This window comes from Nematolebias whitei, chromosome 15 (genome assembly GCF_014905685.2).
Source record: "Nematolebias whitei isolate Nwh7 chromosome 15, NemWhi1, whole genome shotgun sequence".
In the NCBI taxonomy this organism is placed as follows: Eukaryota; Metazoa; Chordata; class Actinopteri; order Cyprinodontiformes; family Rivulidae; genus Nematolebias; species Nematolebias whitei.
The window spans coordinates 12968257-12993164 of record NC_056512.1 but is presented as its reverse complement, the minus strand read 5'-3'; the positions used below and the strand labels follow the sequence as shown (position 1 = coordinate 12993164).

The following is a 24908-nucleotide window of genomic DNA, read 5'->3' as shown; positions in this document are numbered from 1 at the left end:
TCCAAGATGGCTACCATAGCTTAAAAGAAAAAATGACTAACTCATTGTTATTTTTGACATATTGAGCTGAAATTTGGTGAGAGCTGAGAGCTAACCCCAACACAGCGTCAAATCAACATTTAAAAATGGCCGCCACGTGGCAGTCCCCGTCAGTTTCTTCAGGAACTTTCTACTTCTGAAATTGTTCAGTGATGAACAAGACGTGAAAACCCAGCTCGACTCCAGAAGTCTGTGACAGACGGCCACAGTACCAGTGACTGGACTGACGTGGTGTTTGAAGTGGATTCCTAATCATTTGTATCCACACCGCCATGACTCAAGAGCAGAGTGTTCGGTTGCTTTTTGTCTGCTACTTGGTCACTAATGTCAAAAAATAAATGAAATAAAAATCACGCACTCGTTCTTTAAAATGTTTAAACAGCAGCATTTTTTGAGTGTTTTTAACGTTTGTTTTAAAACAAGACGTGACTCGATAAACGACTGTTTCCTCCCCACCAGGTGTGGTAATGTGGCGGCCATCTTGGAGCTGGATGAGCATCTACAGCGGGAGTTCATCATATTCGAAGCAGCCCCCCAAGAGACCAGAGGCATCCCCTCCAAGAAGCCAGTAGCTGACTACTTCCTGTAACGCCTCTGAGCAGGCAGCCATGACGTGTCTCCACCGTTGACCCCCCCCGTTCTGCTGCAGCTCAGTTCTGGTAGCAGATCCACCTGACCTTGTGAAGCTCTCACGCAGCTCCGTTTGAAGAGCTGGATTTTTGCCTGACTGCCCGAGCCTGACGGAGCAGTTGGTGTGAAAGGGTGCGGCTGATCCCGGGCCCACGACTGTTCGTCTTCATCTTCCATTTCTCTGTACATAGAACATTCTCCTGTCCACCACGTTGCTCTCACCGTTTGTTTTTTATCACTAAATGTTTTTTAGGTTTAGAGCTGCTTGGATAAAGTTCATTTTCAAAAATATACAGGATTTTTACAATTTTATCATTTAAGGACTTCCCTCCGTGCACACGTTGTCTTTGAGTTGTGTAGTCGTTGCTGCCAGGAGTGACACCCCCGCTCTTAACGGTCACAAACAGCGGAGAGAAACTGTTCTCCAGGAGACTGCGCTTCACTCTGTTCTTCATTCTTTTAAATCTAAACAACTACTTCTGTCACTTTTGATATTGTGAGAATAAAGTTTTTGTATCGACGCTCGTCTCTTGGTCATTGTGATTTAAACGAGTAAGATGAAACCACTGCGCTGACACGTACAGATGTGTTACAGATGTTCACCAGCGTGTGAGGAAAAGATCTGTGGTCAAACTGGAAACTGTTCTGTCCAACTTCAGAATGAAGAACATGACCCTCAGCTCTGTGGCGGCCATCTTGACTTGGATTAACTCCAGCTGATCACATTCATGAACTACTTCACAAACAGCTGGCAGATGTTGCTAAACATCATGTTGCCATTAAATGAAACTGGAGAGCCAGCTCAGATATTTTGCTAACAGAGGGGGTTTATTTAAAAAGAATCTTGTAATCTGTGACGTCAGCTGGGTCGGTTGGCTGCGGCAGCCATCTTGGCTCGGTCCGGCGGTCAGCTTCAAGCTGTCTGATGTTTTCCACTCGCGTGAGGAGAGAAAGTTTCGTGTTCGGCTGGGGGAGCAGTCCGCGACAGGTTCGATCAGGTTCGGCTGCGGTCTGACGGGTTTTTCTCGCCAGACCAAAAACCGGTCCTCCTCAAAGCCAGCGAGGAGGTCCACATCCAGAACAGGAACCGGAAACCAGAAGTCCCGGAGCTGCTGCTGGACGCGCCGACAGGTAGGCTCCGAACCGAACCTCGGCTAACGATGCCTGGTAACCTGCACGCGCACTTTACCGTCAGTCAGTCCTCGTGGGCTGGAGGCGCGCGCGCGTGAGAACCAGGAAGACTGAGGAAAATGTTTCTAACGAGTTCTTGATTGAAATGAGACATGGCGCCACTTCACATGACGGCTGTAAACTACACAAACTACTGGAAGTTCAGGCTTGAAGTGTGTGCGTCATGAATCTAATTCACTTTCTGAAACAAGTAACAAAAAGGTTTTCACCTCTGAGCTGCGCCCGTTTACCAAGAACTTACTTCAAGTTGTAGAAGTTGCTCCATCTTGACATGAACAAACATGTTGGTTAAAAAAACAGCAAAAATAACTTGAAACGGACAAAAGTATTTAAAAGAGGAGACGAAAACCCCGAATGAATGAAAATAAGTGACTGCTTTTGTATATTGGTTCAAGAGATTTGTTTTAAAAACAACCAAAAGGATGGGAAGTTTGTTGCTCAACCACTGCAATCCACTGGTTTCTGAGAGTGAGACTGGTGCAGGTGGTTGGGCCCACTCATGATAAAGTCTCAGGTTCCTGCTCCTGCCACATGTTCAGGAGGCTTCAGACCAGAACAGCGTTTGGTTCTGAGCCGTTCTTGTGTTTTTAGCTGTTGTTGGGTCGTCATCGTGTTGGTTGACCCCTGAGCTGCAACAAGACCAGGCTCTGTTCCAGAGTGTCTTGATAGTCTTCATATTTCGTTGTGCCATCCTGTCAGATGCAGCAGAGCAGCCAACACGTGAAACGTTTTCTGTCAGCTGGTCCTGTTAGCACAGCACACAGTTACACATGGTTGTGGGTAAAAATCCTGGCACTAATCCCACATCACGTCTTCGCCATGTCCAAATGCCTCCATGTGCCAGTTACCGTATTTTCCGCCGTACCCGTCGCTCCGCCCTGTAAGTCGCATCTATTATGCGTCACCACTGACAACCCGGAAACGGGTCTGTGTTGTGGCAAAAATTGATTGGTTTCCAAATGGCAGCCACGGGAGCGTGCACGGGAGGACTTAAACAAGAATTTAACAAGATGGAGCAAGGCTGTAGCAAGCCAATTGTGTCATTAATAGCCACTTGTACTTATTACATGATACAACAGCATGCCATACAACTCAAGTGCCATCTAGCATCTGAAAATGTTAGTGTTCAATATTTTCTGTCAGAATGAATGAAAACGGTCATATCTCAGCCAAAAATTGGTTTATAAATATGGGAAAAAATCCATAAATATGTCGCTTCGGCGTATAAGACGCAGGATCTGCAAATTATGCAAAAACACTGTGACTTATAGGACGAAATATACGGAAGCTGTTTGTGGTAAGGAGGTGTTGAACCCTAATAACATGGCCACTGAGTGTGTGTATTTTTGTACAGTATATATGTGGATCAGAAAAAAAGTTAATTTGCCAAGATAACATTTAAAACTAGTTATGACACTGGATGATAAAATGCTCAACTCCGGTGCTCTTCACTGACCCATCCCTTTCTTTTTAAAATCTGTTTTAACCGTCCAAAATCGCATTTTTTGATCGTTAAAAGCAGCTAAGCTACGAGCTAAGCTAACAGGTCAACCTCAGGGAAAAAACCTCCGTCTTGTCGAAGCTCCAAAATTCATGGTTGAAACCTGTGCCTTCATGTAAAAAGTTGTTTTTCCTCTGCAAAAAGAAGCTGAGAACTTACTGATTTTTTTTTTATTAAAAGCTTTGTGTGAAAAATGCTATGCTCAAACCTTACCAAGCGTCCACCATTTTGAGAACTGAAGAGAGACAGCCAGTGTTGCCAGGTGAGAAATTTTTTGTATTGTACTAGAGACATAAAATTATTGTATTTTGAAGGAAATTATCGTACACCCGTCATAACCAAAATAACAAATCTACTGATGCACTATAGTAGTGATGGGTCCGCTTCCAGACCGGTTCTGCTTCTTCTTCTTTTCTTTTTTTCTTTTCCTCAGTCAAGGGGTGGGCACAGCGGACTATTCAGCCAATCATGGCCGTTGTTCTGAGGCAAACGCAAACACGTCACTCATAGGTAACATTTAGAAAAGCATGATTGGCTGAAATTTCCAGTCAATCGTTCATCTGTTTGTGGGCACAGATGCCGTCAGGGTTCACAACAAAACTCCGACAGACAGTTGCGACAGGCTGATGACAACTGATTACAACCACACATTCACAGAATGGTCAAATTATCGTATATTTGCCCTTTTTTGGGATTATTGATCGTACAGAGGGGAAAATTGTCGTACAAATACGATAATTATTGTACACCTGGCAACACTGGAGACAGCCCTTGTGACATCAAGGGGCCTCCCTCCCATTTTTCTTAAAGAGACACGCTGCTCTTTCCCTTACCATCCATGCTTCGGTCCAAACAGTCTTATACTGCCATCCAGTGTTCAAAAAAAGGTACTACACTCAAAATAAATTAACCAACATTTCTTCTTAAATTTGACAATAATTACTAATTATTGTAAAATTTTAAACAATATTCTCATTCATCGCAATAATTTCCGAGACAATTAATCATCCAGCAAAATTTGTTATCGTGACAGGCCTAGTCATGTGTTCATTTTATTGACACAGATTTGTGTGAAACACCCAAAGTACTTGAAAAGGTTATTTTAGTCTTGCTCTTCTCTAATGTTTATTTTCACATAATCATTTATAAAACTTGATCAGAGTGCCTCATCTATCTCCATGAAAAAAACAACAACAAAAAAAAAACTAACAGCAAAAAGTGAAAAACTGTTTACGTTTTAATTTGCGTTGCAGATGTAGCTAATATTTGTATGGCTCTTTTTTTTGCATGTTCCAAACTGCTGCCTGTTTCTTGTTCAGATGTGTTGAGATATTTTATTAACTTTGTGGCAGATAGTTGAGCATGCAGTCAAATATGTGCACCATGCATGTTACTGAGCAAACAATGTGGTGTCTTTATACATGCTCTCCACCCACACGTGGGCTCAGCTCTGCCTGTTTGCTGTCCGAGCTGACACAGAGTATGGCAGGCCATTTCATTATATAATCAAATCACCGTTTTAATATCAAAGGCAAACGATGAAGTTCTTCCCATTCTCTTACCAAAATACCTCAGATCGCTGGACAGTTTAGTCTGAAACTTTACTTGCAGAAATAAATATTTAGATTTGCATCTACAACTGAAAAACCTTTTGGAACCAATGTTATATTAAATGGCTGCTACAACCTGATCATGGCTGTAATAAGGTCAATTTTACAGATGTGCTTTAGTTGCGATTGTAGCTGAACATCATTCACAACACACAGAGCAGGTGATACTCACTGCTCATGATTTCTGCATAAAACTTTAGCCTCAACTCGTTGTCTGCTTGCAAAATATCTCTTGAATTACTGTACAGATTTTAATGAAACATTTAAAATGTATTCATTGGATTTATGTCTACAACTGAACAATGTTTGGAATCAACCCAAATAAAGATGGCCACCACAGCTAATCTACATTAACTAATAGCATTAGCCGTACATCGGAAAGTTTTACAGACACTAAGCCAAAACTTGTTGTAGTTGTAGCTAAGAGTCATTCACAAAATATACTTTAAGTTAGAACAAATCACCCGAGATCTTACAATCCTGCAAGACATCACACACACACACAAGACTTGACCCAAATGACAACTCTGTTATTTCTCAATATCAGAAGATGATCTTAGTCTAAAGCTCTGGGAAGGTGCTGGGCAATTTGCATTCCTTCAAGCAAAGCTCGGCCTTTAGTTATCAGATGCTACCAGCTAGTTATCCATGATACTTAACAACTTGTATGTTAACTTTGTATTTTATACATTTTTGCTAGTTTAAATTGGAATAATATAAACAAAAGTTTGTTTTAAGGTCAGATCTTCCATTTCGCCTCTCTTTGTCTAGCTGAGTCATGAGGACAGGCTTGTCAGGTTTTGTTACCGGCTGCAGTTTTCACCAACATGCAGTCACATTAACATGGATTTCTGAAAACCTACATTGTAACAGTGAACTGATAGTTTGTCCTGTGCACATCAAAGTTCTGCATGATGGTTTGGTTTGTGTTGCAGGAAACATGATGGACCCACAGAGTCAGACTCAGTTGGTGGAGAGTTTACGGAGAACCTTTAAGTCAGGGGTCACTTTACCTGAGCAGTTCCGTCGAAGCCAGCTCACTCAGCTCATGTCTATGATCCGAGACAACGAGGACCAGATTAATAAGGCTCTACACCAGGACATTGCAAAGGTACATGTGATCCTGATACCTGTGTTTGTGTCACCTGTTTTACATGGACTCCACACACACACGCTCATGAATGGCTCAAAGTCACTCTACAAGAATTACAGACTTTCGCAACTAATTCCTCAAGCTTCTGCCTGCCCTGCAGTCGTGATGATGTTGCATTTGAAGTTTTTTAAAATCAGAAACAAAGCTGTCTTGAGTCTGTAGCTAATGATAGCCTAACACCGAAAGGTGGACCATTGTTTTGCCCATGTGTGTCTGTTAGCAAGAGAGCTTATGAATCACCTGACATACTTTAGTGACACTTGGTGAAACATCATTGGATTTATTAGCAGTGTTTCCTCTACCATTATTCAAGGAGGACGCCCCGCCCTGTCAACAGTGCCCTGCATACCAAATCCCCCACCCCGCCCCCCACGCAGCTCTGCCCCCTCCGCTTGGGGAGCGGAGATTTTAGCATCTTAGCTCATCTGATTAGTACTGGTAAGAAGGGATGATGAAGAACCCAAATGACTAGGGACCTTGTAGGTGGGTCCCAAAAAACACTCTCCCTAAAAAACACTGAGCTTTATTCAAACCTTTTGTGTTCCTCAAATAAAGGACACAAGGTCTGAAACACTCAGTGTTCCAAGCTTCTCGAGATCCATGTATTCTTCTCCCAGGATTTATTTTCCCAGGATATTTTTATAAGTTTTCCTTGTCAGGGTCATGAGAGCTTTCCCAAACCTAGGATCTGGGCTTTTAATCAGTTCCCATGGCTGTCTATTCTGTCAACTCCCTCCAGCAGATGTTGATGTCTAATCCAGGCCTTAAAGGTCAGTTCTATAGACTGTTGCTAAAATACCTACAACAGGCTCTGGCCCTTTGAAGTGGGCCTGACTGCCAGCTTTTGAAAGGTAGTCTGCTCTCTCATTACCATTAATATCAGTATGTCCCTGTTACCCATTTAACAGTGGCACTGTTGTCTCTTCCCATTTGAGTGATTGCTTTGTCACACTCCCAAACCAGTGATGATGTAAAGTATGGCCCTTGGAGAGCTCTAATAGCAACCTGGCTATCTGTTAGTCTCTGTACACTGAAGTTCTTTGAGAGATGCCACAAACTGACGGACTGATTATATCTTGCTTGAGATACAGTTGCAAAAACACCCAGTGGGTAACTGTACCCTCATTATAGACTGTTTTGACTAGTTGGTCCCTCAACTCAATTTACAACATTTCTTAAAGAGAAGACAAGCTTTAGGCGAGCCGATTTGCCCTGTTGGCATGTACGCAGCTGGATATCTCATCGACTTGGAAGACTTGATGATCTGCTGCCATCTGTGGATTCTAAGGACGCATATTTAATTGGATTTTCGATAACTGGTTCCTGCTATTTTGGATTCAGCTGGTGCTGGTTTTATCAACAATCAAGGAAGTCGTCGGCAGCAAAATTTGGACCCGATCACGCTGCTTGCCTTTTCGATGGCTTGGTTCGTGTCTCGTGTACCCGGACTCAAATGCTTTGGGCTGAATGGATCAAATCTTGGGGATTTACTCAGTCACGTTCCATCGGTGTGGCCATGTAAATTGGACTTTTCAGAACCGAGTTGACCAACACAGACTCAAGGTAGATGTCATTAAGTCCTGCCTGTCCCCAAAACAACTGTGTGTTTATCTAAGTTGGCTCCCCCTTGGCTGGCCTTGAAGGCCATCTTATCTGAATTTGCCTGGAGAAAATGTGATCTGACGTTCACCACCCCCTCCCTGAGGAATTTCCAACTGATAACCAGTTGAGCCAGCTGAATAAACTTTGTGTCATCATTTCAAGACTCTTGGGATTCTCAGATGTTATCCTTGACCAATTCTCTACATCCCTCGAGAATGTTTATGGATCTCACCGGAAGACATTGACTGATTACAGTGACCTCGAGAGCATCTACAGGTCCTTCTCAAAAAATTAGCATATTGTGATAAAGGTCATTATTTTCCATAATGTAATGATAAAAATGTAACTTTCATATATTTCAGATTCATTGCACACCAACTGAAATATTTCAGGTCTTTAATTGTTTTAATACTGATGATTAGGGCATACAGCTCATGAAAACCCCAAATGCCTGTCCCAAAAAATTAGCATATTTCATCCCACAAATGAAAGACAAGTGTTTTTAATGCGAAAAACGCCAACCTTCAAATAATCATGTTCAGTTATGGGGCAGCACGGTGGCGCAACTGGTAGAGCTGCTGCCTCTCAGCGAGCAGGTCCCTGGTTCAAACCCCGGTCCAGGGGCCTTTCTGGGTGGAGTTTGCATGTTCTCTCCGTGCATGCGTGGGTTTTCTCCGGGTACTCCGGTTTCCTCCCACAGTCCAAAAACATGCATGTTAGGCTGATTGGTAACTCTAAATTGTCCTTAGGTGTGAGTGAGAGAGTGAATGGTTGTTTGTCTCGTTTGTCTCTATGTGGCCCTGTGATGGACTTGCGACCCGTCCAGGGTGTACCCCGCCCCTCGCACAGTGATTGCTGGACATGGGCACCAGCGACCCCCGTGACCCAAAAATGGAATAAACGGGTAAAGAAAATGGATGGATGGATGGATGTTCAGTTATGCACTCAATACTTGGTCGGGAATCCTTTTGCATGAATGACTGCTTCAATGCTGCGTGGCATGGAGGCAATCAGCCTGTGGCACTGCTGAGGTGTTATGGAGGCCCAGGATGCTTCGATAGTGGCCTTAAACTCATCCAGAGTGTTGGGTCTTGCGTCTCTCAACTTTCTCTTCACAATATCCCACAGGTTCTCTATGGGGTTCAGGTCAGGAGAGTTGGCAGGCCAATTGAGCACAGTAATACCATGGTCAGTAATCCATTTACCAGTGGTTTTGGCACTGTGAGCAGGTGCCAAGTCGTGCTGAAAAATTAAATCTTCATCTCCATAAAGCTTTTCAGCAGATGGAAGCATGAAGTGCTCCAAAATGTCCTGATAGCTAGCTGCATTGACCCTGCCCTTGATAAAACACAGTGGACCAACACCAGCAGATGACATGGCACCCCAGTGACTGTGGAAACTTGACACTGGACCTCAAGCAATGTGAATTATGTGTCTCCTCTCTTCCTCCAGACTCTGGGACCTTGATTTCCAAAGGAAATGCAAAATTTACTGTAATCAGAGAACATAACTTTGGACCACTCAGCAGCAGTCCCAGGCGAGATGCTTCTGACGCAGTCTCTTGTTCAAAAGTGGCTTGACCTGGGGAATGTGGCACCTGTAGCCCATTTCCTGCACACGCCTGTGCACGGTGGCTCTGGATGTTTCTACTCCAGACTCAGTCCACTGCTTCCGCAGGTCCCCCAAGGTCTGGAATCGGCCCTTCTCCACAATCCTCCTCAAGGTCCGGTCACCTCTTCTCGTTGTGCAGCGTTTTCTGCCACACTTTTCCCTTCCCACAGACTTCCCACTGAGGTGCCTTGATACAGCACTATGGGAACAGCCTATTCGTTCAGCAATTTCTTTTTGTGTCTTACCCTCTTGCTTTAGGGTGTCAATGATGGCCTTCTGGACAGCAGTCAGGTCGGCTGTCTTACCCATGATTGCGGTTTTGAGTAATGAACAAGGCTGGGAGATTTTTAAAAGCCTCAGGAATCTTTTGCAGGTGTTTAGAGTTACGTCGTTGATTCAGATGGTTAGGTTAATAGCTTGTTTAGAGAACCTTTTCATGATATGCTAATTTTTTGGGACAGGCATTTTGGGTTTTCATGAGCTGTATGCCATAATCATCAGTATTAAAACAATTAAAGACCTGAAATATTTCAGTTGGTGTGCAATGAATCTGAAATATATGAAAGTTTCATTTTTATCATGACATTATGGAAAATAATGACCTTTATCACAATATGCTAATTTTTTGAGAAGGACCTGTATAATGTAGCTGTTTTTTTTTGTTGTTTTTTTTATATAATTTTCTTGTAATTTTAAATTCGTATGTTTTTTTATGATTGTTTACTGTTGTACTGATAAATATCTTCTGGATGGTAAACTATATCTTGGCTGCAAGTATTCAATCAAGTTGTGAAATCCTTCGTTTTCTTCAACTGCTAGTGCTTGGTCATTAATTATGATCAAGTTTAGCAACTTCTTGGTAAACAGTCGAGCTCTGTGGCTTCAGTGGTGTGTTCTTCGTGTTCAGTCCGGGGAGGGCAGTCTGATTTCGGTCAGCGTGCTCAGTCTGTTCCTCCTCCGAAACGGGCAGATTGAGTGGGACGGATTGGGTGCGGCTGGCCGGGGTCGAGCTGCCTGCTTTGAGTTGAGCAAGAGTAGCGCCCCGCTGAAGCCACGGAGCTCGAATGTCCAACATAAAACTAACTTTACCGCGGTTTAATGTGGCGCTATGGCTCTGCAGACATTGCACGTTCCTGTCTTGCTTTGTGGTTTTTCTAGTGTAAAGTACTTCCACACAGCGGACATGTTTCAATGAAAAGTTGGTTAGCCGTTAGCCACAGTGCTACGTAAATTATGCTGTATCGGAGTCTGTTACCAGATCGGATCGTCCCCATCTCTAATTAAGATTGTTCTGCCCACGCGAAAAACGTAACCCAAGGTGAGCTAATCTCCGACAAACAAACCAACCACAGTATATAGCTGTAGTGGTGGAGGTAGTGAAGCTCACGGTGTTACCGGAGGCATTTAGTGAGGCATTTTTGCTTTATCAACCAACATTAAAGCAAAGAAGACGGGGAAAAAATTTGAAGATATTAATAACTTAAAATACTTCCTGCAGTAGATGTTTTCATGCTGCAGAGAGACACAGGGCAATAAGTTACAATGAATTTCAGTATGTACTAAGAGTGTAAATTTACAATATACAACCTAATTATGACAGAAAATGGAGAATTTACTTGCAGTTACCTTTGTACAGACGAACATGTCGTACTTCCTGTATATCACTATTGTATTTTGCTGACCATGAGGTCGACTGCTGGCCTTTATCTATCTTTTACATTTCTCCAGACTTTGTTTAGGTTTTGGAAAATGAATAAATTGTATTCCACCCTTTAAACACTCAAGGTAACACCGTCTGAATTGCATGTTCCTCACTGACATTCATCTTTTTTTCCTGATGATTTTCACAAAATACCTATTATTGCAAAGCGTTCGTAATGCACAACCCAGACAATGCTGTCGGAGAGAAGATGGGTTGCAGCTCCTGCAGGTAAGGAGCGTTTCACTTCGAGACAAATTGCGATCGCTGATTGGTCAGTTGCTGACAATCCTACTGGAATGATTGCCAGGTGGCGTCATGTCGTTTACAGCTTGACTGACAGAAAATACAATCTTTCTGTTAGCTATTGGGTGAAAAACTTGTCACAATGATCAACTGAAGGATCACGTGTCTCTCAAGCCTTCATTTTGTTGGTGCTAAAATCCTAAATCATATTTGTTAAATCATATTTTGTTGATACCGACACATTCAGCTTAAATAGAATTTGAAAATGTATATTTGTGGTTATTTGTAGAGATGCACCGATCCTATATCAATATAGGTATCGGTCCCGATATCGAAAAAACTTCTGAATCGGGTATTGGTGACAATGTGACCAATCCATGACTGGGCAGATCTATTCACTTTAATTCTATGCTTTGTGCTCTGAGTGACCTCACGTGCTAGTGAACTCACTGCAGATTGTTTTCAAAATGGAGTTTTAAGTTTTTTATATTGTATGTATATTTATGTGTATGTGTATGTATATATATATATATATATATACAGTATGTATATGTATATGTGTACATATATGTTTATGTATACTGTATATGTGTTTTTTAAATGAAATGAATAAATTAATAAAAAATAAAAAATAAAAAAAATAAGTTAATTCAGCACTGGGTTTATAAGCTCAATCATCCAGGTAGACAACAACAAAAATGGCTAAATCATGTCATCTGAACTTGTTTCAGAAACGGATCCAGATGACACGATTTAGCCATTTTTGTTAATTCAGCACAGTTTTTCTGTACCAGATTGGTATCGGATCAGTATTGGCCGACAACAAACAACCAGATATCTGCATCGGAAGTGAAAAAAGTGGATTGGTGCATCCCTAGTTATTTGACGGAAGACTCTGACCTGTTGTTGAATTCAGGAAAACCAGTGCAGCTTTTGTCCTGGTCATGGAACAGTGGACCAGATCCTTACCCTTGCAGAATTACCATAGGGTTCTTGGGAGTGAGACTCTTTGGTTCACATGTATTTTTGAAATGGGAATGTTTATGACCATGTTCTTTAAGGCATTATGTTGGGGGTGTCACTTAAGAGCTATATGGTCCCTGTATATAAATGGTAAATGGACTGTACTTATATAGCGCCTTTCCATCTTATTTCAAGATACTCAAAGCGCTTTACACTACAATCTGTGTCCTCATTTACCCGTTCATACAGCACTCTACTAGATCTCTACAAAGCTAATTGAGCAAATCATTCTAAAGAGACTAATCAGTGCTTTTAGATCACATTCATACACTGATGGGACGCACATCAGAGGCAACGAGGGGTTCAGGACGACTGCTCTAACCACTCAGCCACAGCCGCCCTCAGTTGTGTCCACATCCTCTGTGCATAGTTGAGCTGTTTCTCGGTGCAGGTTGGACTCCACAAAGGCTGTCCTTCAGCTCTGACCCTGTTTTTGGTGATCATAGACAGGATTTCAAGGCACAGTTTGTGGAGATGAGTGTGTCCAGTTTAGGAACCTCATGGTCTCATCTTTGTCCTTTGCTGATAATGTTGTTGTGTTGTCTTCATGCCCTGACATGCTGGAGTAGATTCTCAATCATCCAGGAAATGGCAAATTCAAAAAGTAAAAAAAAAACCCCACAACATTGGGATTTCAACTTTCTAAAACCTAGATTTTTCATTCATTCATTCAACCTTTATTTACACAGGTTAGTCTCATTGAGCCACGAGGACTCATTTACAAGAGACCTGATTTAACAAAGAACACAGATGAGGTACAAACAATAATAAACAATCATAATAAAATTAGAGCATTAAGCCCAATACTCAGTCATTTTCACTCTAATTTACACCTTCATTCATGTGACCAAAGTGCTTATTATGTGAACTAGGCAAACATAGACACTCACAACTTTCCGATGGGAGGAGAGTAATTTGCATGTGAATTTAGCAGCATAAACAAAGCATCTCATATAGTTTAAAATTTGAAACTCCACACTGTCCAGTTTTGAATTGAGAAAGTTACCAAGATGTTGATCAAATCATTTACAAAACGAGTCCACTTGGTTTGATTTTAAAAACTTTTTGGATTCTTCATTACCTGCCTTTCAATTTGCACTGGAGCAGTTTGCAACAAAATGTGGCTGCGATGAGGCCATGGTTCTTGAACAGAAAATATTGGGATTCTTCCTTCAGGTCAGCTGTGTCTCTGCCTCAAAGTAGGTGAATTCAAACATTGGTGAGTCTTGTTGGCAGAGTGAGTGAGAGATGGGACCTCATGCACTGGGGGATGTAGCTCTGGTCTGGTGAAGAAGGACACTCTCAGCTTTTTCTTCAAGGCAAAACTCTTGTCTTACTAGTCTAAGTTTTAAGTGAACCCTAACCTATGGTCATGTGATAGGGCTCAGAATTGTTTGACCCTGAATGAAAACAAGACTTAAATAAAATATTTGGAAAGTGTACCCCGTCAGTGAGTTAACTGATATTGTTGGTCCTCTTGCTCCTCGTTGTTCCACTGTTAGAAATCTCAATTTTTTTAAAGACTGTTCATTTAAATTAAAAAGGAATTGTTCACAGTTCTTAACTTTTGAAGTTTGAAGCGCTTTTTGTTTAATTGTGCTACGTAAATAAAATTGACATTGGCGAGTGTTGCCAGAGAAAGGGATCGGTCAGATTTCCCTCTTGAACCTGTTACCTTTGCGACTTGATAAGTGACAGAAGATGGATGGATAGCTGATGTGTCTTTGTGTCTAGTGATGGGAATTATAGGTATTTTCTGGGATTCAAATAATTTGTCTCAATCCACCAAAAAGGGGCCATCTCTTTTGGCTTTCAAAGGGCTCTTTACTAAGGACTCCTTCACCCTGAAAGATGACACTAAAGATAAGATAAAGATAACACAACTTCATGACCTACCATCCTAATAGAATGTGACTGGATCACAGAAAATATGGAAAATCGTCTTCAGTGTGAAAGCAATCACAGTGCTGGTACATTCTTTAGTACTCTTCAAATAGTTTTTTTTTGTGGCTATTTTTAGCATCTGAGACGCTTCCCTGCACCTTCACTAAACTGAAACTGCCTGCCTCGGCATGATTCTCTTTGGCCCATCACAGCCCACCTAGACACTATGACCATAAAGATATGGTAAATGGACTGCACTTATATGGCACCTTTCTATCTTATCAAGATAATCTAAGCGCTTTACAACACAATCTGTGTCCTCATTTACTCATTCATACATCACTCTACTAGATCTATACAAAGAATAATCAGAGCTTTATCACATTCATACACTGATGGGACACATATCAGAGGCAATGAGGGGTTCAGTGTCTTGCCCAAGGACACTTCGGCATGTGATTGCTGGTGGAATCGAGCCCCCAACTCTTGCAATGGAGGAAGATCTAACCACTCAGCCACAGCCACCCCAGATCTTGCCAAGACCCTTCAAAAGCTGTCCATATTTTGGCTGATTTATATTGTAGTGGGATTGTTGTAATTCTGTGAATGTGAATATGCTGAGTCATGATGTTCTTTCTTTCCACATTTTTTTTTTTTTTTTTTTTTTTTTCATTTAGCCTTTATTTATCCAGGTTAGTCTCATTGAGCCACGAGAACTCATTTTCAAGAGAGACCTGTTTTTTTTAGGGAGCACATGGTGGGGTTAAGGGCCTTGCTCATGGGCCCAGGGTGGGGCGAATGAGAGTGGGGGCAAGTGTGGGTGTTTCACCTACCCCACCCACAATTTTTGATGTTGTCGGGGCCGGGGCGTGAACCGGCGATCTTCGGATCACAAGCCCACCTCTCTAACCTCTGCGCCACCTTTCTTTCCACAAGTAACTTAATCACCATATTGGCATGTTAAACAGGCTATACATATATCGTTTTAATTTAAGTCCCTTGTGAGCGTATCCTAACTTGTTCTCTGACTGATGGATGTTTGTGTTTTGTTTAGGAAATTGTGTCATCGTCAAACCCTCTGAGGTCAGCTCTGCCACAAACTGTCTTATATCAGAGCTCATCCCCAAGTATCTGTCTCAGGTAAATCAACAGTAGATATTAACCAGGATGCAGATTTATTTTAGCTGTATCCTGCCATAGTTCTAAGTATTAATATGATTGTTCTGTGCGATGTTGAGAGTAAATCTCACACTTCACGACTGCCGTGTTGATTCCACAGGACTGTTACGCAGTTGTCCGTGGTGGACCAGAGGAGACCCAAGCTCTTTTAAAGAATCGATTTGACCATATCTTCTACACAGGTAAAAGCCTCTGTAAATGCCGAACTTTGTATTTTCAGTGCTCCACTTGTCAAAAGTATGTCAAAAAGCTGTTCCACATGTAGGCTACATGGAAGTTTTTGTGGTAGATGCATACAATCTGAGTGATTTGTTCTTCTTTAAAGCACTTCAGCTCTTGTCTTTCAGGTTCTCAGTCTGTGGCCCGGTGCATTGCACAGGCAGCCGTGGTCCACTTGACACCAGTAACTTTGGAGCTGGGTGGCAAATGTCCTTGCCTCATATATGGGCGAGTGAACATTGAAGCTGCTGCTTACCGCTTGGCCTGGGCCAAGTTTTTTAACGCTGGCCAAAGTTGCGTGGCTCCAGACTATGTGCTGTGCACCACTGCCATTCGGGATGCTCTGGTACCTGTGCTGATCAAAGTCCTGGAGAAGTTCTACAGCAAGGAGCCTCAGAAGAGTCCTGACCTGGCTCGCATCGTGTCACCCCGACACTGGACTCGTCTGATGGAACTGCTCCGTAAAACCCAAGGGAAGGTTGTTGTGGGTGGAGAGAATGATCAGGAGGATAAATATATCGGTGGGTAACTTGTAGTTACGTTACATATTATTAGGCTCATCAGCTGCAGCATGTGTTAAATATTTTTAAAATAGCAGCAAGACTTCAACTGTGACATTGGCCAAACGGCGAAGGTGTTCAATGTTGTCCACCCAAAACTCCTACAATGAAGACAATTGCAACAAAAATCTGTAATGAGTTTAAATGGGCTTAATTATTAATCAATAAGCTCTTAACAGCAGGACACCTGTGTTTATCAATGATAATTGTATCAGTCTAATGGTCAGAAGAAGCAAGTCCTCTTCCAACCTTCCTTCCCTCCTTTCCTCTTTCCTTTCTCTCTTCAGCGCTTCCACCTGTAGGGCTAACCAAAGCAGGTGAACTAGCATGCAAGACTTGGCAAATGTTTTACACCGGATGCTCTTTCTGATGCAACCTGTGCCTGAACTTGCAGCCTCAGGATTACAAGACCGCCACACTGACCATCAACTTACTGCACTTCTTCAGGTCCTCTCAAACGGAATTAAATGTCAGATTTAAGGATGACAGAGATTTAATGACTTTCAGTCTCAGGATTAGTATTTAGTGACACATTCTAAAATCATACAATTTGGACTTGTAAGATACATATTTCCAAATCTAACATCTCCATATCCTACTGCCTATAATAACTTTGACTGACCTGTATAAATAAAGATGGAATGAATATACGTAGTCGGGTTGTGGGGACAACAGGTCCACTCGAGAAACCCAGACATCCCTTTCTCCAGTGACACTCCAGCTCATTCTGGGGGACCACAAGTTGTTCTCAGGCCAGAGAAGATGCACAATCACAATACTCTGTGACTTCTGGGTCTTCCCTGAGGCATCTTACCAGTGGGGCGTGCTTGTAATACTTGTAAATGTAGGCATCCAAGAGGAATCCTAAGCAAATAAACCACCTCAACCAACTCCTTTCTTTTTCACTTTCGATGTTAAGGAGAAGCAGCTCTACTCTGAGCTCCTCAGCCTATCTGAGGCTGAGCCTGGCCACCCTATGAAGGAAGCTCATTCTGTCCGCTTGTATCCACGATCTCGTTCGTTTGGTCATGATCCAAACCTCATGACCACAGATGAGAGTCGGAACTAAAACAGACCAGTAAATTGGTATTGATAAATTACATTAAATTAAATTTTAAAAAGTGGTATGAGTCAATTAAATCAATTGTAACCTAATCAAAACATTTATGGATGTGAAGCAATAGAAACCTATAAAGCTAAGTAGATGTGCATCTGGTAAATATTCACAGCACTTCACTTTTTCCACATTTTGTTATGTTACAGCCTTATTTCAAATGGTATTAATATATTTCCTCAAAATTCTACACACAATACCCCATTATGACAATGTGAAAAGCTATTTTTTGAGATTTTTGCTAATTTATTAAAAATAGAAAATTAAGAATTCACATTTACGTAAGTTTTCAGAGTCAGAGATTCTTTATTGTCATTTGCACCGCATGTGGTACATGTGGTGGAACGAAATTATGTACACAGGGTCCCAGTTACATCCAACAATAAAAATGTAAAAGAAAAACAATAACATCTAAGATATGACCTAAGAAAAACATCAACTAAAAATACACTAAGCACTAATGACATAAAAACATTACGTCGAACAGCAGCACGAACATGAGTCTGTGTGAGCAGATGAGCACGCATGAACACATCAACATGATGTGATTTTTCACAGTGATTATTCTGGTTAGATATTCATGAGTCTAACAGCCTCAGGGTAGAAGCTGTTCCTCAGTCTAGTGGTTCTACACTTAATGCTTCTCAACCTCCTTCCTGAGGGGAGCGGGGCAAAAAGTGTGTGTGCTGGGTGAGTGGGGTCCTTCATGATGCAGGTGGCCCTCTTCCTGCATCTGGAGGTGTAGATGTCTGTGATGGTGGGGAGACTGACTCCGACAGACTTCTGTGCAGCCTTCACCACTCTCTGCAAAGCTTTTCTTTCTGCAGCTGTGCAGCCTCCATGCCACACGTTGATGCTGGAGCACAGGATGCTCTCCACTGCACACCTGTAGAAGGAGGTGAGGACTGAGCTTCTCAGACCAGCTCGTCTCAGCTGCCTGAGGAAGTAGAGTCTGATGAGCTTTCTTGATCAGGTTGGTGGTGGTGTTGCTCCAGCTGAGGTTGTCATTCAGGTGTACACCCAAGTGCTTGTAGCTGGAGACTACTTCCACCGCAGATCTCCTTATGTTCAGGGGGGGTGAAGGTGTGTTTGTTCCTTCTGAAGTCCACAATCATCTCCTTTGTCTTCTTCACATTGATGTGAAGGTTATTCTCTTTGCACCAGCTCTCCAGGTGTTCCACCTCCTGCCTGTAGCTGGACTCATCATTGTTTGTGATGCATCCCACCACGGCTTCATCATCTGCAAACTTTACAATGTGACAGCCTGGATGGGTAGCTTCACAATCATACGTGAGCAGAGTAAACAGGAGGGGGCTCAACACACATCCCTGAGGAGAGCCAGTGCTGAGGGTTATGGTGGAGGAGGAGAAGTTGTGGATCCTCACACTGACTGTGGTCTGTTTGTTAAGAAGTCTAGTACCCAGTTGCAAATGGAACTGTGTGAATACTTTGTCCATCAGGGTTTGGGGGATCATGGTGTTTAAGGCAGATGTGAAGTCCACAAAGAGCATACGGACGTAAGAGTCTTTCTGCTCCAGGTGGTTGAGCGCAATGTGGACCACAGAGGAGATGGCATCCTCTGTTGATCGGTTCTCGCAGTATGCATACTGATGAGGGTTTGCTTAACACTTTGTTGATCCACCTCCGGCAGCAGTTACAGCCTCCAGTCTTTTTGAATATGATGCTTCAAGCTGAGCACACCTGTCTTTAGATAGTTTGTCCCATTCTTCTTTGCAGTAATTATCAAGCTCCATCAGGTTGAATGGGAGACACCTGTGCAGCCATTTTCAGATATCTCCAGAGATGTTCAGTCTGATTCAAGTCTGGACTCTGGCTTGGCCCCTCCAGAACCTTCACAGAGTGGTCCTGAAGCCCCTCCAGAACCTTCACCGAGTTGTCCTGAAGCCACTCCAGAACCTTCACAGAGTGGTCCTGAAGCCTCTCCTTTGAGATCTGGGCCATGTGCTGTTGTTGTCCTGCTGAAAAATGAACCGTCACCCAGTCTGAAGTCAAGAGCGCTTTAAAGCAGGTTTTCATCCAGGATGTCTCTGCACATCACTGCATTCGTCTTTCCCTCCATCCTGACTCTTCTGCCAGTTCCCCATAGCATGATGCTGCCACCACCATGCTTCACTGTAGGGATGGTATTGGCCTGGTGATGAGCGGTGCCTGGTTTCCTCCAAACATGACGTCTGACATTCACACCAAAGAGTTCAATCTTTGTCTCATCAGACCAGAGAGTTTTGTTTCTCATGGTTTCAGAGTCCTTCTGGTGTCTTTTGTTCAACTCCAGACGTGCTGTCATGTTCTTTTTATTAAGGACCAGCTTTCTTCTGGCCACTCTACCATACAACCCTGATTGGTGTATTGCTGCAGAGATGGTTGTCCTTCTGGTATTTTCTCCTCTCTCCACAGAGGAATGCTGGAGCTCTGACAGAGTGACCATCAGGTTCTTGGTCACCTCCCTGACTAAGGCCCTTCTCTCCCAATTGCTCAGTTTAGACAGCCAGCTCTAGTACGAATCCTGGTGGTTCCACACTTCTTCTATCAATGAATGATGGAGGACACTGAGCTCATTGGGACCTTCAAAGCAGCAGAAATGTTTCTGTATTGTTCCCCGGATTTGTTCAACACAATCCTGTCTGAAGGTTTACAGACAATTCCTTTGACTTCATGCTTGGTGTTTGTGCTCTGACATCACTGTCCACTGTTGGACCTTCTGTAGACAGGTGCGTGCCTTTCTAAATCAAGTCCAGTCAACTGAATTTACCACAGGTGGACTCCATTTAAGTTGTAGAAACATCTCAAGATGATCAATGGAAACATGCACCTGAGCTCAAATTGAGCTTCATGGTAGAGACTGTGAATACTTATGTAAATAAAGGTTGAATGAATGTAAATGTGATTTCTTAGTTTTCTATTTTTAATAAATTTTCAATAATCTCACATCTTTTTTCACATTGTCATAATGTGTTGATGTGTGTAAAAGTATGAGGAAAGAGATTAATATAATTTAGAATAAGGCTGTAACATAACAAAATGTGGAAAAAGTGAAGCGCTGTGAATACTTTCTGGATGCTCTGTAATTACTATTAATTTTGAATTATGGAGAAGCAAAGGAAAGTTTTTGAACAATAAATAGATTTTAAACTTAATTTTTTAAACTCAGACAAGCCTGAGGTTTTGGTTTGTGGACCTGAGTATTTTAGGAATAATTTTTCAGTCTTTCTCCCTCTTTAGATGGCTGCACTCCAGCTCTAATGTTAAAAATCTTGGTGTTATTTTTGATCAGGACATGTCTTTTATCCCCCACATTAAAAACGTTACTAGAACTGCCTTCTTCTACCTGCGTAATATCACTAAAATTAGAAACATCTTATCTAAAAATGATGCAGAAAAACTGGTTCATGCATTTGTCATGTCTAGACTGGACTATTGCAATGGTTTATTATATGGGTTTCCAAATACTTCTTTAAAATGTCTTCAGTTGATCCAAAATGCTGCTGCCAGGGTTTTAATGAGAGTTGATAGAAGAGATCATATATCTCAATTCCATTCAGTTTATTTATATAGCGCCAAGTCCAGAAGTCATCTCAGGGCACTGAACAGAAACGTATCCAGTTTTAGCTTCTCTCCATTGGCTCCCTGTCATATTCAGAAAATAATTCAGAATCTTACTTTTAACCTACAAAGCTCTCAACAACCTAGCTCCATCTTATATTTGAGAGTTTATTGTTCCATATTTTCCCAACAGAGCACATCACTCTCAGACTGCCGGTTTACTTGTGGTTCCTAGAGTTTCCATAAGTAGAATCGGAGGCAGATCTTTCAGTTATCAGGCTCCTCTCTTGTGGAACCAACTTCCAGTTTCTGTCCGTGAGGCTGACACATTATCCAGTTTTAAGACTGGACTTAAGTCTTTCCTTTTTGATAAATCCTATAGTTGGGGTCGGCTTGGGTTTCCAGAGTTATTTCTTAGTTATGCTGATATAGGCTTAGACTGCTGGAGGACAAATTGACCTCATTTCCTCACTCAGCTGCTGTCTTTACTTGCTCTACTCTTCCTGTTTGTATTTGTAATTATTTCTATCTTAACATGTGTTTTTGTCTTTCTTCCAATAGGAGATACACCTGCACCTACATCTGGACCTGTCATTCTATGTTTGTTTGTTTTTAACTTTCTGTCCTCTCAAACCCAGCTGGTCAAAGCAGATGGCTGCTTGTCCTGAGCCTGGTTCAACTGGAGGTTTCTTCCTGTTAAAAGGGAGTTTTTCCTTTCCACTGTCTCCTTTGTGCTTGCTCAGGATGGGAGACTACAACAAAGTTGAGATTCAACGAGTCTGCTGCTTCCTTAGATAGAGAACTTTACTAATTGGCTATTCTATGTATGTGAATGTTTCTGTAAAGTGCCCTGAGACAACTTTGTTGTGATTTGGTGCTATATAAATAAACTGAACTGAACTGAACTGAATTTTGAATATACAGGTGCTGGTCATAAAATTATATTATCATGAAAAAGTTGATTGATTTCAGTAATTCCATTCAAAAAGTGAAACTTGTATATTATATTCATTCATTATACACTGACTGATATATTTCCAATGTTTATTTCTTTTAATGTTGATGATTATAACTGACAACTAATGAAAATCCCAACTTCAGTGTTTCAGAAAATTAGAATATTACTTAAGACCAATAAAAAAGGATTTTTAGAAATGTTGGCCAACTGAAAAGTATGAACATGAAAAGTTTGAGCATGTACAGCATTAATTCTTAGTTGGGGCTCCTTTTGCCTGGATTACTGCAGCAATGCAGCGTGGCATGGAGTCGATCAGTCTGTGGCTCTGCTCAGGTGTTATGACAGCCCAGGTTGCTCTGATAGTGACCTTCAGCTCTTCTGAATTGTTGGGTCTGGTGTATCACATCTTCCTCTTTACAATACCTCATAGAGTTTCTATGTGGTTAAGGTCAGTTGAGTTTGCTGGCCAATTAAGAACAGGGACACCATGGTTCTTAAATTAGGTACTGGTAGCTTTGGCACTGTGTGCAGGTGCCAAGTCCTGTTGGAAAATGGATTCTGCATCTCCATAAAGTTGGTCAGCAGCAGAAAGCACAAAGTGCTCTGAAACTTCCTGGTAGATGGCTGTGTTGACCTTGGACCTCAGAAAACACAGTGGACCAACACCAGCAGATGACATGGCACCCCAAACCATCACTGACACCGGCCCTCAAGCAACGTGGATTCTTTGTCTCTCTTCTCTTCCTCCAGACTCTGGAACTTTGATTTCCAAAGGAAATGCAAAATTTACTTTCATCAGAGAACATAACTTTGAACCACTCAGCATCAGTCCCAGGTGAGACCCGTCTGACGCTATCTTGTTCAGGAGTTGCTTAACACAAGGAATGCAACACCTGAAACCCATGTCTTGCATACGTCTGTGCATGGTGGTTCTTGAAGCACTGACTCCAGCTGCAGTCCGCTCTTTATGACTCTCCCCCACATTTTGGAATGGGTTTTGTTTCACAATCTTCTCCATGGTGCATTTATCCCTATTGCTTGTACACTTTTTTCTACCATATCTTTTCCTTCCCTTCTCTATATTAATGTGCTTGAACACGGAGCTCTGTGAACAGCCAGCCTCTTTAGCGATGAACTTGTGCAAGGTGTCAATGGTCGTCTTTTGGACAACTGTCAAGTCTTCCCCATGATTGTGTAGCCTACAGAACTAGACTGAGAGACCATTTAAAGACCTTTGCAGGTGTTTTGAGTTAATTCACTGATTCGAGTGAGGCACCAGCCGTCTTCAATATTGAATCTTTTCACAAAATTCTAATTTTCTGAGATACTGAATTTGGGGTTTTCATTAGTTGTCTGTTATAATCATCAACATTAAAATAAATAAACATTTGAAATATATCAGTCTGTGTGTAATGAATGAATATACTATACAAGTTTCACTTTTTGAATGGAATTACTGAAATAAATCAACTTTTTCATGATATTCTAATTTTATAACCAGCACCTGTATATTGAGGTATTGAGAGAATACAAATAATCAAATTGATTACTGGTAAACAATTAGGAATACTTAATTTTAGGGTCCAACTGGAGAATTTTTGAAGTTTTTGGAGTGTTAAGGGTCAGGAAGGGAGTACTCTACCAGTAAATGAATTGGACACTACACCCGTGGTATAGCCAACTAAATTTTACCTTCATTCAGCTTTGCAATCAAATTAGGACCAGAAAAGTTGTCCCTTAATTTCCATACTAGGCTGGACCCCGAAGCTCTTTATGTTGTAGCCGGAGACTTTAATCGCGTGAATCTAAAGGACTGTCTCCCAAGCTTTTATCAACATGTGGCAATCCCAACACGTGGAGACAAGACACTGGACCGTGTTTACACGAATGTAAAAGATGCATACAAAGCCGAACCCCGCCCCACCTACGACTGTCAGACCACATCTCGATCTTCCTGGCTCCTGCTTACATGCCCCTGCTGAGACGCTCCAGACCGGTACAAAAGAAAGTTAAATGTTGGATCCAGGACAGTGGCCCCATACTGAGAGATTGTTTTGACCGAACAGACTGGCAGGTTTTCAGAGAAGCTGCTGAAAATGGAGGATCGCTTGATCTTGACTAGGGGTTGAACGAGTATATAATTTTTAAACTCGACATTAACATAATAAAACCCGAGTAGAGCACGAGTATTTGATGACGTCATAGATCTCAAAATACAAAACTAAAAAAATAAAATAAAACCGCAAAAAAGGTAATTACAAAAAAAGACCAACAAAACATTGGGAGCTTATATTATGCTCCTACCATTTATCATACTGCAAATAAGTCACAGGAAAAACTAAACTATTAGTTATTATTATTAAACTGCAAACGTGAAGAAACATGCAGCACGTCAAAAATGAAACTTAAATGGAAACTGGTTCTGGTTCGGTAGATTGGACCCGGTGTGACCTGCAACAGTGCAACACCGCCCCCTACGGTCATACGGTGGTCACATAATATGACGTCACTACGGATACTCGACGTAACATTTTTAACCTCGATAGATGTACTAGCAATCGATGTCTAGATTACTCGAGTACTCTGTTAATGCCCTAATCTTTACCAATACACATCCTCAGTTCTGGGTTACATTAGTACATGTACTGAAACCGTCTCCACTATCAGAAATGTTAAAAGCTACCCAAACAGAAAACCTTGGCTGAATGCAGAGTTGCGCACCCTGCTGGAAGCCAGGAACACTGCCTTCAGGTCTGGAAACTCAAAGGAGCTGAGTAGGACAAGAAAAGAGCTGTTTGCTGGTATTAAGAAGGCCAAGGCCACATATGCACAGAGGATCAAGGGTCAATTCATCTCACAAGACCCTCGGAGCATGTGGAGGGGCATTAAGTGCATAACAGTTTATAAAAGAAGAAGTGAACAATGCCCCAAAGACCCATCTCTGCCTGATGCCCTCAACAAGTTCTATGCATGCTTTGAAGACCCGAACAGACCATCCAGCACCAGACTCGCCTCACCACCGGATGAAGAGCATCTCGGCGTGACCTCAGCCGAAGTAAGGAGTACTTTCAGGAGGATTAATCCGCACAAAGCAACTGGCCCAGACAACATCCCCGGAAAAGTGTTGA

The 24908-nt window shown here is 42.0% G+C and overlaps 2 protein-coding genes across 3 annotated transcripts in view; both read left to right on the top strand.

Moving 5' to 3' along the window:
* Positions 1 to 1180, top strand: part of LOC119421456 (serine/threonine-protein phosphatase 4 catalytic subunit B) — a 15889-nt gene extending 14709 nt beyond the window's left edge. For both annotated transcript variants that reach the window (XM_037688809.1, XM_037688808.1), the window contains exon 9: positions 499 to 1180. In XM_037688809.1, coding sequence (XP_037544737.1) covers positions 499 to 628 — 130 coding nt within the window. In that variant the 3' untranslated portion in view covers positions 629 to 1180. The remainder of the gene's footprint in view (positions 1 to 498) is intronic.
* Positions 1181 to 1525: 345 nt separating this feature from the next.
* aldh3b1 (aldehyde dehydrogenase 3 family, member B1) overlaps positions 1526 to 24908 on the top strand; it is a 35018-nt gene continuing 11635 nt past the window's right edge. The window contains 6 exon segments of the mRNA XM_037689382.1: positions 1526 to 1800; positions 5907 to 6234; positions 8900 to 8955; positions 15244 to 15329; positions 15469 to 15550; positions 15716 to 16108. Coding sequence (XP_037545310.1) covers positions 5912 to 6234; positions 8900 to 8955; positions 15244 to 15329; positions 15469 to 15550; positions 15716 to 16108 — 940 coding nt within the window. The 5' untranslated portion in view covers positions 1526 to 1800; positions 5907 to 5911.